The sequence below is a fragment of the Acipenser ruthenus genome, chromosome 2 (assembly GCF_902713425.1).
Source record: "Acipenser ruthenus chromosome 2, fAciRut3.2 maternal haplotype, whole genome shotgun sequence".
NCBI classification, from domain to species: Eukaryota; Metazoa; Chordata; class Actinopteri; order Acipenseriformes; family Acipenseridae; genus Acipenser; species Acipenser ruthenus.
In genome coordinates this window covers 85,224,994-85,239,668 of record NC_081190.1, presented here as the reverse complement: position 1 = coordinate 85,239,668, position 14,675 = coordinate 85,224,994, and the positions used below count along the sequence as shown (strand labels likewise).

Here is a 14,675-nt window from a genome sequence, read left to right as displayed (position 1 = left end):
ATCTTAACAATTTGCACCCTAGTGAAGCGCGCACGTGACACTACCTCGGTTTTCGCTTTCAAATAGCAGTGAAAATCCTTTCTCTCATTGTTGCTAACATGGTTTCATGGGCAGCTCTTCTGCGAACAATAAGACAGTCTGGTGACATGTCTTTGTGCTCTGTTCAGATGTGACCATTTCTATTTGTCCCTTAAAGAAAAGTACGTAATATTGGCTGTAAGCACTTAATGCCATCATTTACACAGCTACTTCCAATAGAAACCGTGGCTGCGCTAAATAATATGTTGGTAAAATAAATTCTTTGTAACTTAGGAAACGGCACATTATATATTTCAACAAGGCACCTTATATAAAATACAACCACACTACATATATATATATATATATATATATATATATATATATATATATATATATATATACTGTATATATTGTGGTTATGGTAGCTTTATACAAAATGGTATATCAAGGTTCAACTGCATACAAAACAATAATTTTATAGTGTAATCTTTCAAGCTACAATGAGCTGCTTGCATTAGGTTATACTACCTTTTGTTTTCTTGCTGATATGTACTTCATTGTATTGGCCTTTACTCACCTTTGAAACTTGAGTCATGAATGGTGTGACAGACTATTCAATTCACACACAAAAAAAATACTAAGTACAATTTCCTCACAAATCTTTTAGCAAAATCATATGTTAAAATGTATTTGTTTGTGTCAAATGTCAAGCGAATCTCCTTTTCTAGAATGTCTGTTGTCATAGTGTTCTGGAAGTGATCTACACTACAAGATTTTTTTTTGTATATTTGAAGGTTTTGTTTTGCTGACTTGCTTTACAGCCCCTGTTAGATGCTGTGTGTTGTTGCCTGCAGCCTCTCCTACAGGGAGAGGTTGACGTCACAGTAGCCCCAGCTGAGAATAGTCTCTAGTAGCTGACTATAGTCACTTCTGTCAGCTGGTCCCATTTTCCCATGAACCCCTCTTGGTGGTTGTTCACTGTCAGTGACCCTGCAGGGGGAGGTTGTCAGTAGTCAGATCATTCATAGGCCTGTCACTGCCAGTTGGGACTGAGGCACACCCAAACGCAACTCTTTGTAAGCAAACTCCCAGCCTTCTTTTATGTAACTAGCAATATGAGTTGAGTGTCCTTTGCTATCTGTCTTGGACTGTTCTTTTTATAATCTACCATACTTTAATATTTGGTTAACTCTTTTAACCATACAGACCTTGAACATATATCTGCATTCAAAACTCAGGACTACTCCAGTAGTTTAGGAAAGATAACTCATATATATGGGTCAGAATATATTATTACACAATAATATATGTCTCAAGTTGGTTTTGGGCCATGCGTGCATTACACATCCAAGACCCTAAATTGTTGTGACCTATGTATTATGTGTGTGGGTGTGTGTGTGTGTGTATGTGTGTGTGTGTATATATATATATATATATATATATATATATATATATATATATATATATATATATATATATATATATATATATATATAAGTGTGTATGTGTGTGTGTGTTACTTCTTTCAATACATTTGAGATCTTCAAAGCATCCTTTATCTCAGTCACAAACTGAATTTGTAAAGAAAAAAAGATGTATTATTTGTCGAGCTAGTCATTTAAATTGCATTGATGAAGACAACAATTCCTTCCTTTTCACCTTTTTTTCAGTGTTTTGAAATATTTCTACTTAATTATATTGCAGTGTCATAAATATCTTTCCTGAAAGGCCTTAGGTTTCAGAGAGCCACAGGAGACTGGAGCCCACATTTCGAAAGGGTTGTATTCAAGGTAGTATACTTAAGGTTAATGAGCTTATATAAACTGACAGATTGGTATGGCTGTTTGTTATATGGTTGGAGGTCAGTGTAAGTCCACTTAAAACTAAACAGATCCTTTTAGGACAGAGCAATACTAGAGTGAATAAAAACTACAAAGCAAGGCTACAGGTGTATAATACACAGACACACTCACCCAAATTGTTCTTTGTCTTAAAAAGCAGGTACAATATTTGGCTGCTGTATTGAGACATACTGATCCACATTACAAAATACAACTTCACAGAAAATGGTCATCTGCATGCTTTCCCAGAATCGAAGTATATTATCTTCAATTGAAGTAATTGATGACATTTTGTGAGCTTTTCCTTTTAATAAACACACTATTAAAAGAAAACAAATAACACATGCTTCTCCTATACTGTCCTCTTTTCCAAATTGTGATTATAAAGCATGTAGTTATTGACCATGTCCCTAATTTTTAACTGATTATCGTACACTTGTCCACAGACTAGTGTATGATGATTGTAATTGGCATCCTAAAGAGGTCTCTGTACAATAGTAAGCTACGTCAAGTCTTCATCTCGTTTGAAAACATGTTGTCCGCAAGCTGTGAAGTCTGTTTTGAACTTAGCCACTGGCCACATGATATTTAACTAATATATTTGGAAATGGCTTTGATTTTTTACCACATTATGCAAGATGCATAGTGTATTTTGCTGTTCATGCAATGTTCCATGTGTCATGGTTGCTCTCAAGGAAATGCGTTGCTTTAGTGGGTGGAGAAAAAGATGAATCCCCTGGTGGCTACCGCATTAACAGTTTTGAACGTTTGTCAGTCTAAAAGTTATAAGTTTCATGGTTATGCCCAGTTAGGCATTTATGATTAGGGTCTACCTAATTAAGAAAATTGAGAGGTCACTGCAAAATTCACCTCCTTAGGGGCCAATGCATACCCACAGAGCCAGGGAGAGGACATCACAGACTTGCTCACGACTTGCTATCTCGTGCTCACGACTTGCACTCTCGTGCTCACGACTTGCTATCTCGTGCTCACGACTTGCTATCTCGTGCTCACGACTTTCACTCTTGTGCTCACGACTTGCACTCTCGTGCTCACGACTTGCTATCTCGTGCTCACGACTTGCTATCTCGTGCTCACGACTTTCACTCTTGTGCTCACGACTTGCACTCTCGTGCTCACAACTTGCTATCTCGTGCTCACGACTTGCTATCTCGTGCTCACGACTTGCTATCTCGTGCTCACGACTTGCACTCTCGTGCTCACAACTTGCTATCTCGTGCTCACGACTTGCACTCTCGTGCTCACGACTTGCACTCTCGTGCTCACAACTTGCACTCTCGTGCTCACGACTTGCTATCTCTTGCTCACGACTTGCTATCTCGTGCTCACGACTTGCTATCTCGTGCTCACGACTTGCACTCTCGTGCTCACGACTTGCACTCTCGTGCTCACAACTTGCTATCTCGTGCTCACGACTTGCTATCTCGTGCTCACGACTTGCACTCTCGTGCTCACAACTTGCTATCTCGTGTAATGTTGTAATGTGACTTTGGGACAAACAACATGACAACGATCATGCTGCATATATGACCTTTATTAAAGAATGCCAGATGCCTTTTTTATAACCGAGTTTTGGGACTGATTGTAATCGATTTCCACATCTTTATAACTTGATAAACTCTTACATTTCCAGCCAATTCAGTGGATGCAGAACATGCAATCTCAACGTATGGGCAAGTCTTTACATCACAGACAATGTCGGCAGCAACTGCTGGGGGATGTTGCATGTTTGCCTTTAACAATTTAATTTTCTTTCTTTCTTTCTTTCTTTCTTTCTTTCTTTCTTTCTTTCTTTCTTTCTTTCTTAGCAGACGCCCTTATCCAGGACCACTTACAAATGATAGCACTCCATTTTAGTAGTAAGTAAGCACCGCTATTTTTAAGCATTTATAGTCCTCTGAAATATTATCTACTTAGGTTTATATGTTAGCTTGCGAGGTTCGGGGGGGCGTGGAGCTGGGGGGGCCGCTAATCTTCTAATCTTTCAATTTTCTAATCTCCTGTTAATTTAGTTTCTATTTACTATTTAAGACCTGATCACCTGCACCTTTTCTGTCTAGTGTTTCGTTTTTCCTCCTCCTCCCCTCCTCCACCTTCTACATGCCTTCACATCGGTCATCTCTGGGGGGCAAGTGAGGCTCACTTCCCCGACCTCAGGGCTAGGCAGCCGCCTCCCTTACCTTCAGGGGTTCTCACCGCGTGAGTCAGAGCGGACCCCCGGCCAAATTCTGTTCTGTCGCAGCTCCTGTGCTCATCTCACTCGAGGCTCTCTTCTATTCTGCCTCTCTTCAGGACGTGGTCACTCGTGCCGAGTCCTATACTAACCTAAATGCTTCGTCCTTATTTTCAGGTCCCTGGCAGCGTGATGTCTCGGCCAATCAGGGGTTTTACGAGCGCCCCTTACAGAAGCCTCAGATGCTGGGTACCTCTCTCATCTCCTCCCGAGGGGCGGCTTTCCAAGTCATAACCCTCATATGTGTTTTCAGGTTGCCGGGTCCTCCGCCCCTGGGATGTCGACAGCGTCGGCCCCAGTCGGTGACCTCTTTTCTATCCTGTTTCCGGTTGCCGGGTCCGCCCCTGGGATGTCGACAGCATCGGCCCCAGTCGACGACCTCTTTTCTATCCTGTTCCGGTTGCCGGGTCCTCCGCCCCTGGGATGTCGACAGCGTCGGCCCCAGTCGGTGACCACATTCTGTCCTACTAACTGCTCCTTGCTACTTCTTCTGCCTTATCCTTCCCCCCCCAGCTCACGCCCAGTGAATTAATGTTTAAACAAGGCTGCGAAATCTTCATTTTATTCCATAACCCAGGAAAAAAATATGGAAATTATCTGCGATTTAAGTAGACCTTGCCACCACCTTGGCCACCTTGTTTAACTTCCCGATTAATATTGAAAAAATAGACTAAATCCATAATGAATAGCGACGAGAGAAATTACACCAAAACTGAGAATCCATAAGTGGAAAATTGTAGTGGTTTGTATGAAACACACTTTTCATTTGAAATAAGAACACTTTGTTATACAGTAGTCTAACACTTCGCCTAAGAGAACAACACCCTTGTCCTCTAAGGGATTTTTCCCATTGCAAATGCTCCGCCTAAAGGAACAGGAACTTTGCTTAAAATAGAACCTTTTGCCAACGCTAGCGATTCGTTCACAACTGATACAGTACTGTTTTGTAACCTGATATCAAACCTAAATTAAATAGTGTATTCAATCTTTTCTAATGTGCCTTGTCATCAAGAGAGTGTCTTGAGGCACACTGATTGGGCTGTTCAATCTTTCCTGAACCGCTGTCATATAATTTTGTTTTCTGATTTCCACGAGTGCACCTCATCTCAACAAAATGGCATGTAAACAAACTGCAAAATGCGCCACTGTTTCTGTTACAAAAAGTTGGAAATTGTTCGAGCTCCTGAAAAAAACCTGAATCAGACACAAGTCGCCAAGCAATTTGGTGTTTTCTATTCTGGTGAGTTGTTTCACCATTCTGTTAAATAATTTTGTGCATGTCTTAAATTTTACTCCAGTACAGGTATTCATAATTAATCTCGAGCTGTTGCTGCATTTTTGTTAATGTGTGTAGGGTGTTTTGTTAATTTAGTTTGACGGTTTATTAACGTTAATTGGGTCTGTTACTTTTTTATTATAGTTTATTAACGTAGGCCTACATTTGCCTATTGCTTTTCTCTTATTCTACACATTTCATCTTGTAGTGATCTCGGTTAACGTACGCAGGCGCATCACACAGGACTAGGCAATCCACATACAGGCGGAGGGCGGGCGTGAACCCGGGATCTTGCACTAAAGCATAGCGCCAATACCGCTGTACAAAAGTGCCGGCTCACTCTCCCCTACCAGCCTCAAATCCGCCCCGGACTTGCTCACCCAGCTACAGTCCGACGAGTGCGTGCCGGGGTACTTCTGTCCACTTCTGACACCAATTTAGCGATCTCAGTTAACGGAGGCAGGCGCATCACAGACGTCAAGGCAATCCACACACAGGCGGAGGGCGGGTGCGAACCCGGGACCTCTCCACTAAAGCATAGTGCCCCGGTTCTTTTGTACGGCGGTATCGGCGCTATGCTTTATTGGAGAGGTCTCTGGTTCACGCCCGCCCTCCGCCTGTGTGTGAATTGCCTCGCCCTGTGTGATGAGCCTGCCTGCGGGAACCACGGTTCGCTACAATATGTTGATGCACGTATGTCATGACAAATAATAAATATTTATTTATGTATTGACTCACATTGTGTCTGGTGGTCAACTCCGTCATAAAGAACACTTCGGCTAAGAGAACACTTTGCTTGCTTCCCGAGAGGCGTTCTCTTAGCCGGAGACTACGTTACATTTTACTGAACCGAGCACTTGAAGATGTGTATAAGCATTGATAAAACCCCCTATGGTGTCGCTGTAGTCTGCAAAGATTTTGAACGGCACAGAGGCTATTGATATTAGCGAGAATTTTAATGTATGAATATAACGAGGCATGAAACGTGTAAAACAGCCTAAATAAATAATTATTAGTATGATTTTACCCGAGGCCCCTCCCTTTTCTTCTTCTTCTTCTTCTTATGAGTGACACGTATTTGATTTGAGCAGCGGTAAGTTTGTGTGTGTGTGGTTATATAGCATACTGTGTATTATTCACAACTTTTCTAATGTACTATGTTTTTCTACACCTCTGTTACTGAAAGGAACACGTCTTTTGACAACAAACATTAGCAAAAATACAAAGATAAAAAATATTACCAATTTAGACCTGCATGTCTAAACGGTAGGAAATAGAAATATGAAGCGCATGCCAAATAAAATCAATAATCATAATGGGGCAAAGCGCGAGCAGTTAAGTATCCGTCCGGATAACAAAAGAACATAGTATTGTTTTGTTGCCTAAAGAGTAAGCAAAGGCGGATTATGATTTTTTTTTTAAATCTCCTTCTGGTGCGGGTGCATTGTTAAGACTGATGAGTGAGACGCCAGCTCAAACGGATATTGTTCAATAAAATCCTGCGCTGCATCCCCGAGTCCATCTGCAAGGCGAGCAAAGGCCAAGTTTAGACACCAATACAAACTTTCAGCTGTCACTGCAGCTTTATTCAGCTATATCTCAAAGTGACCTGGAACAATACCTATTAGCACACATATACACATTAGATTCTTCATACTGCAAAGTACAGTTTTCATACACCGTCCGACGTGTAAGCACAGTTTAAATTTTAAAGAAGACAGATTGCATTGTTTGAAGTGTGGGCTGAATAAAAAGTATTTTTAAACGTATTTTGGGTTCTTCCATAAACTGGGCTTTGTTTGAAAATATTTTTAAAACATACACTGTCTTTACTATGATGAACCCAGAGGGAAATTAAAACTTAACAAAAAAAAAGGGGGGGTACCAACCAAACATTGAATATATATTTGAAGTATGCATTTTAATAAATATTAATAATGTAGAGATTTGTATTCCAACACAGTAAACATAAAGATATATGTTGTAGGGCTAAGCCATCATTTTAATTAGTTTTGACTTGTAAACAGCGTCCTCCTTTTCTGGCTCTTGTCTTGCTTCCTCAATAGCACAGATGCCGCTTTGAGCTCGCTGGCTATTAGCAGCAAATTCAGCGAGTAAAATTAATGAAGGCGCTTGCAGCATGCAGGGGACTATTAAAAAGGGAGCCCAATATATCCATGGTTACTTACTGCAAGCAATAATTAACTTTTTTGTAATTTGTTCAAGGAGGTAAATATGCCATTGTTTTGATTTCCTCCACGCAACCCAAAACAGAACACGGTTTGGAACGCGTAGCATGAAAGTATTAAGTAGTTTCAATTGACAGTCAAATAGTTTGATATGTAAAAACTATGCATTGAACTAAATTGAACATGTACATTGTAATGTTTGAAATAAGTCACGGGAAGTGAAACGAAATACGTTTATTAATTAATAATCTCTCTCTCTCTCTCTCTCTCTCTCTCTCTCTCTCTCTCTCTCTCGGTTTATTAAAATATCTCAATCAGAAAAAAATGTCCGTTTTGATCATGTTGTGTTACAAGTGGGAGCAAGTCAGCCAATTAAAAAAAAATGTGTTGATTTTATTTGTTTTACTTGCATGACTAGAAAGTAATCATAATCTGTATAAAACATGTTATCATACATCTAAAATAGATATCAAAGCAGCAATAATATTGCCCATGCACATTAAACAATTGGTGAATATTTACATTTGATTAGACATTTCTAAACAGAAAATCAGCGCAGTTTCACAATAACAACTTGTTTGGATTACCGAAAATTACATTTTATGCAACTAGCTGTCTTGGCCCATGTCTTTACCAGAGTACAGGAACCCTCGTTTTATTGAGAAATATTATAACACTGCCCGTTCTTAAATATACCAACTGTGTCCAAAATACACTTCTTCCTGTGCAATAATGCATAATATTGGTTTATGTTGCACTGCCAGTTCTTAAAGAAACTGAAGCAAAAAAAATAAACCAATATTATGCATTATTGTACAGTATAGTGTATTTTGGACACGGTTGTATTCATAAAGCATTAGCATTTCGGTACTTTTTAATAAGGACTATGGGTATCGTGTAGTATGTCTATGTTTTCATTTAGGAATGACAAAGAAAATGCCGTGTTCGTTACTGGTTTGAGTCCAATTGTTTGTGATGAAGATCTATTCTTGCAGTCAAAACCCAGAGAGCCCTAGCTTTTTTAATGGTAAATGGGGCGTTATATATCAGAATACAATGCACAGAGAGACCATAAATACGTTAAAAAGGAGAAATTGCCGCTTTGCCACAAAGAATCTAGATTGTATTGCAAATGTTGCTATGGAAACTGGATTATTAAATTTAACTTAATCCTGTTTCTTGCCATTGATTCTGTGTTTGCACTAGTTTTGTCCTTGCCGTTAGTTACTTTATTTTATTATTATTATTATTATTATTATTATCATTATTATTATTATTATTATTATTATTATTATTATTATTATTATTATTATTTAGTGTTGGAAATTTAAATTTGCGTGTCCGGTATTTATCATTATAAACACAATTTCACGAATAGGCTTATATTTTGCTTATATTTTTTAATATGTAGTATGTTGTTATTTGTTTTTTAGTGTGTTGTCAATACCTTTATGAACTACGGAATTTGTGTACTTTTCCCAAGTTGTTTTCCATGTTCATGCTATGCATTTACCCTGCTTTGCCATGCATATGCTTTACCATATGTAGCTGTGCTTTACAATGCTTACCTACAGTTTACTATACTTTCACTCTGCTATGCTTTTACTATGGGAAACAGTATTAGGGTAGGGGAAACCGGGGACAGATGTAACAATTTTTACCTTTCTCTCCATTACCCACAGAAAATTTTAGCAAGTTTGATCAGACTTTGATACAAACAACTTAAATCTGTCCTCTATCAATCCCCATAGTTATCCTGTTTTAAGAGCTGATATACATACAGCAAGAGCGCTTGAAATGTAAGGTGTGCAATGTTACAATTGACCCCATAGTTAATTCATTTACGTATTATTATTTCAGGCAATTGGTGCTCAATTATTTTGAGATCCGGGGATTGTGTACAGTAGTCCTCAATCCATTTGCGCACAATTTTGGCACTGTGAATGGGTACATATTGTTTTGAAAGTAGCCATCGCCATCAGGGTACAAGTGAAAAATTGTTGGGTGGACGAGTTGCAACGATGCTTAACTATCCTACATGATGTTCGACCTTCGAGAGTAATCAAGCGACCATGGTGTAGGCCTGCCACCAGGACGATACCAAATCACATGGGGCACACATGTCTTCAGTGGCCAGGCAGTGAACACCACGCCTTAGAGTTTCAAATAGATCTAGAGAATCGTCTGTCCAATTGGGATGAAACTTTCTAACCACCTATTACTGAGTGTATCATAAGGCAATATTTATGTCCTTCCAACTGTCTGTCTGTTACCGTACATGTATGATAACACATGCTAACATACCTAGAGAACCGCTTTGCTTATTGTGATGGATTCAACCTGTTTTTTCACTACATGTGCACAATACAGGCTATTTCACTCAAGTACCCTCTTGGTGCTTCCAAGTCATTAAAACAATTAAATGTGTATATGCAAGTATCATAATTATAATATTTTGCCCCTTATATTTGTCAGATGATTGTATTAGTTAAGTCAGTGCAAATAATTCTTGCTTGCTTGAACTTAATAATAAGCCCTGCAGGCAAAACCAATCTATTATAGCAGTTTCTTAAGACAAAGCATATGCCTATAACTAAATTACAAGAGCCGTGGCCAGTATTAAAACAAATACTGCCAAACGTGGATCTGGTAATCTATGGGGACTTGAACAGCATCCTATACCAAAAGGAGATTCACTTACCTATAGGATATCATGTTTTGAACATGGTCCTTTATATATGAAGAAGGAATAGACCAAATTACACCAAAAGTGCCATGTACAGTAGGATATAAAGCCCGGTTTTAACAATGGTATAGTGACCAGCATGAACCTGAGCTCCTTCTGTAACAATAAAATGGGAGCTTGTGTAAGAATCCCTGAATCTGTCACTGACTGATAATTAAGATTTATTAGTTGGTGCCTTTGGGTAGATTATTTTTATATGAATGTGCACACGTGAGTTTCAGAAGTGTCAGGTTAAAAAGAATCGCAATCTGATCCATCACAATGAGTTAGAAATGAAAGTCCTTTGTTATTCTCATCATTAAGAAAAGTATCGGAAAGCCATGGGTTACAACACTTTAATGGCATACTGTCAAGTCTGTAAAAGATTCCGCACTTTAAAAAAAAAATTGTATTTTTCTAGCCAATGGCTGATTTTTGACACAGCATTAGATTGTTGGACACATCAAAGAAGTGATTATGCAAATACCTATTTTTTTAAAAGAATTATTTAGCACATAATAAACCCCCTGCTTGGTCGCAAAACAATAGCTCGCGCTAGCAAGCAGAACTTGCCCAAGGCTGGAATCCCTGTACATTTTATTGGGCTAACCTAATTTCACTAATTCCATTTTCACACATTTTATTTTATTACCAAGGATTTGGAGTTTGCTTTCACGCTCCGTGGATCAGATCCTATTTGGGAGATGCATGGTCCTAAGGGTTGATTTAATTATTTAAAGTAAACTTCCAAATCCAATTCTTCTTGGGGGGGGGGGGGGGGGGGGGTTATTGCTTAATGCAGTTCAAGAAAGGGGGTTCCCGGAGAAAGTATTTCTATACCGATAACAAAGAATACATTATAACGCTTAGAGGAGCTGTTGTGAGCATGTGGATGAAAAAAAAAAATCACTCCTGTGCCTTTAACATTTTCAAAAGCTTATGGTCAAATAACAAATAATCGACCATTTTAAATGCAAAAATAAATTACCAAACATATGTAATTATAATTAATTTGTAGCAACTGTTCATAATGTTGTTTTTTTTTAAGTTTTATGTTTCAAATCATTATAGAAAGTGATACAAATTAATAAGGTTTATAGTATTGTCATGTTTTACGTAGCTGGTCTATCTATAGACTATTCGCGGGGTTTTACACTGATTATGTCTCGTGATTTGTCATGCTCAGAAAGTTTTGCACTTAATATCAGATAGGTCTCGTGACTGGCAGATGTAATGCTAATCTCTCCCCTCTCTTTCACGCTCACTCACTCAAACTCGCACTCAGGTGGACAAGAGATCTCCTAATTTAATGATATATTAGCACGCAAATATAGTGTTTATTATGCACCCTACTTTTTTACAGTTTAAGAAAGCTACAAAAGTTTATATTCATATGTGAAATCTTGAATTTAAAGTGAGGAAAACTTAAACAGTAGCCTACAAACAAAGTTGCCCTAAATCTATATAGTAGCAAGTATTATGCAACTTGTTCGTTGCCAGTTTTGGGGGATTGTTGGTCTCAATCACACACATATTAACAAATACCAGATATTTATAATGCACTGCCTAAACCTACGTGCATGTCACAAATATTGCAGAAGCGTTTTTCACATGGGGGGGGGGGGGGGGGGGGGGGGGGGGGGGGGGGGTCGGTACTTTCAGTAGGCTAGTGTTCAAACATTCTGAAAATGCAGCACGTTTTAAAATGTTGGACAGTGTTGATATTTTACATATGTGCGTTTGGAATTAAAGCGTGAGTGGAAAGTGTCAGAGAACACACAAGTAATTGTGTTCTTTTAAGAAAACGTCACAAGAACATTTTATGAAAAGTATATATTTTTTATTAATACATTTGAAAAAGCCTTTCAAGGACAGTTTTCGTTTTCTTTTCAAAAAGGTAAATTACATACTAGAATAAAACTCTGAAATATACAAAATATACATTTTGTCGACGAAACATTTCCATTCTAATAAATAAAAGTGAACTCGGGTGCTGCTGGTCGCTTTAATGTTATATGTTTGATTTATTTTTAGTCCCGTTAAAGAATAGCAATTTCACATCCCCCGGAGGTCGAAATAAATAATGCATGATTCATGAAGCAATCCTCCTTCCCGATTTTTTCTATTTTCCTTCAGCGTTTTGCCTTTGATAGAGCGTTCAGACTACATTTCCACGCTTGTATTCAGTCTTCACAAAGTCTACAAATTATGCAATGACTTCTAACCTGGATATCTAGCAGAATACCTTTTTCTTATAAATCATGTAAGACAGATGGTGAAATGCAAAACAGCAAGTGAAAGTGAGCGAATAAAGGGCATTGTGGGAAGCTGGGAAACCGAACAAAGTGCACATCACTAAAAAAAAAAGAGTTTGATTTGACCAGTTAAAATTCCCACAGCCTACTGCTGAAGCTAACACGTGGGAAAGACGGCAGATGCCACGCATTTCAAGTATAGTTACAACATTCAAAATAAAAAATACATTTTATAGTAACCTTTCCCAAGCCAGACATAAAACAATACGTTTTTTGTTGTTGTTTTTTTAGAGAACTAAACGTCAATCAGTGTCATTTAAAGATATTAAAGTTACCAAGTTCATCATAGAGAATCATAAAAACAATAACAGTATTTCGGTCAAATATATCACGTTCGTCAATTTCACATAACAAGCTGACACATTAAATGCACTTGCACGATATATTATCTAAAAAAAATATATTTAAAAAAAAGTGTACTTCTTATGTATAAAGTGTCTTATTTTAACTAAAATCGTTTTGTGCTGGGGTTCCAGCGTAGCTCTGGTTTTCGGACCTCCAACTGCAGCTGTCAATGTCTGAGCTGGCAGGGGATGAAGCGCAGGTGTACGAGGAGGAAGGTGAGCTGCTGCAGCTCCACGGGGATGGGGTATCAGCTGTCCCTGAGCTGGGGGTCATCAGACCGGGGTCTTGAAAGCCCTTCCCCATGAAGATGCAGTCAGCCACCCCGCTGAACGAGTCGCCCAGCCGGAGGGTCTCTGTGAGGGCCCAGATGTAGTTGTGGGCGACACGCAGGGTTTCAATTTTGGTAAGCTTGGCATCATCGGGGAAGCAAGGCAGGATCTGTCGCAGGGTGTCCAGTGCTGAGTTGAGGTTGTGCATCCTGTTCTTCTCTCTGTTGTTCGCCTTTTGCCTTCGGCCTTTCTTAACCTTCTGCAAGACCTCTGGGTTTTTGATGGTCTTGGTGCTTCTGCCCCTGGATCTGCGTTTGCAGTCAGCGCTGCTTGGCTTTTGCGTCGGAGACATCTCCATGTCCTCTTCAGATTGACCGAGGGAGTCTCTATCCGGAGATGATGGGGGCGGAGATTCGAGCATCATACCCTGCTCCTCATACTCGAAGCTGTCGGCTTTAGAAAACATACTATGGAAAAAAAGAGAGAATAAACTCGTTAGATTTCTATTGTTAAGGGTTTGTTTTAGAGTACAATCATATTTTATATGTATAACATGTAAAACATTCCACGTTTGGAATAGAACTGTTAGTTAAGACCTTGCTAAAATGCTGAAAGAGCTAAACTTACTTTGCACTTGAGCTTGGTTAGCTTTTGCAGTAAGTAAAGACGTGATTCGATAAACTTGCTTCAAGTAGCAGAAAGAAACCAAAGAAAACGTTGTCCCGAGCTCTTGTAGTCCAAATGACATTCAGTTGTTGTCAGAAAGCTATATTTATGTACTTATTTATTTTTTTGCAGTACTATTGGCACGCGCCCCAGTACTCCTGTGAAGCGAGCTGTTTGCACTGCTTGCAGCTCAGTGGCTGTGTGTCTGGCACACGACTCTCTTAACTCCCCTTATATACCCTCCTTAAAACAATCAAATCTACCCCAGAGGCTTGTCCCCGTGGCTATTCTTTTCATTTCATTATCATCACTCATTTCTTTTCTTTTACTTTTTTCTGACACCCCCCTCAACCACCACCCCAAGCTCCCTCTATGTTATCAGCATAAAACGTTTTGAAGCCCAAGCCCGTTCTGTTTTGTGATTGGTAGCTCGCGCTCGGTTGGAGCGTGCCGCTAATTTATTAATGAATGGGGTCGCGAGGCGCCGCCAGCCAATGAGAGTGACCGGTGCGCTACGATCCCCACTAGCCACGCGCACGGGAGCTTGCTTGCTTTATGCTTCATTAAGTGAGAGTTGAGGAAGGGACAACTTGAGCGAGAAAAAGGAAAAAAACGTGTGTATCTGTTAGAAAGAGAACCAGAGAAAAAACAGAAGCCTTGATAACACAGTAGACCCACACACTTCAACTAAGAGCACTGGCTTGTATTCCGATACAGTCAAACTCAACCCAACCTTGCAGTTGTTCCAGGCCCCTACATTTGGCCCTTACCTTT

The 14,675-nt window shown here is 39.3% G+C and overlaps 1 protein-coding gene across 1 annotated transcript; it reads right to left on the bottom strand.

Annotated features, from left to right (window-relative positions):
- Positions 1 to 12,152: 12,152 nt before the first annotated feature.
- Positions 12,153 to 14,188, bottom strand: LOC131701958 (neurogenin-2-like). Its single transcript, XM_059003043.1, has 2 exons — positions 13,863 to 14,188; positions 12,153 to 13,702 (listed from the first exon to the last, which is right to left on the bottom strand). The coding sequence occupies exon 2, from the start codon at positions 13,699 to 13,701 to the stop codon at positions 13,066 to 13,068; it is 636 nt and encodes a 211-aa protein (XP_058859026.1). The 5' UTR covers position 13,702; positions 13,863 to 14,188; the 3' UTR covers positions 12,153 to 13,065.
- Positions 14,189 to 14,675: the final 487 nt, after the last annotated feature.